Below are 304 nucleotides of genomic sequence, written 5' to 3' on the forward strand. Positions count from 1 at the left end.
GGCCCAGCACTGCGGCGGAGGCCCGGGGCCCCTCACCTGCCCGTCGCCGGGGAGGCAGGACAGGGGGGACGGGACGGGACGGGACGGGACGGGACGGGACGGGACGGGAGGGGGGCAGGCAGGTCCCGACTTACGCCCTGGCTTTGGGGAAGCCCATGGAGAGGAGGATGTCCAGGGACGAGCCGTGCTTGATGGTGCCGGCCCGGTGCTGCCGGTTCCTCCGGGGGATGACTTTGCTGTACAGCTCCTCCTTGGCAGCCATGGCGTGCGGCGGGGGGCTCCCGGGCTGGGCCATCACTCGGCC

The 304-nt window shown here is 73.7% G+C and overlaps 1 protein-coding gene across 1 annotated transcript in view; it reads right to left on the bottom strand.

The window, feature by feature from the left end:
* The window catches only part of UBASH3B (ubiquitin associated and SH3 domain containing B), a 116,505-nt gene extending 116,207 nt beyond the window's left edge, over positions 1-298 (bottom strand). Inside the window, exon 1 of the mRNA XM_019509903.1 lies at positions 135-298. Coding sequence (XP_019365448.1) covers positions 135-295 — 161 coding nt within the window. The 5' untranslated portion in view covers positions 296-298. The remainder of the gene's footprint in view (positions 1-134) is intronic.
* Positions 299-304: the final 6 nt, after the last annotated feature.

This window comes from Gavialis gangeticus, unplaced genomic scaffold (assembly GCF_001723915.1).
Source record: "Gavialis gangeticus isolate Ggan-Ray unplaced genomic scaffold, GavGan_comp1, whole genome shotgun sequence".
NCBI lineage: Eukaryota > Metazoa > Chordata > Crocodylia > Gavialidae > Gavialis > Gavialis gangeticus.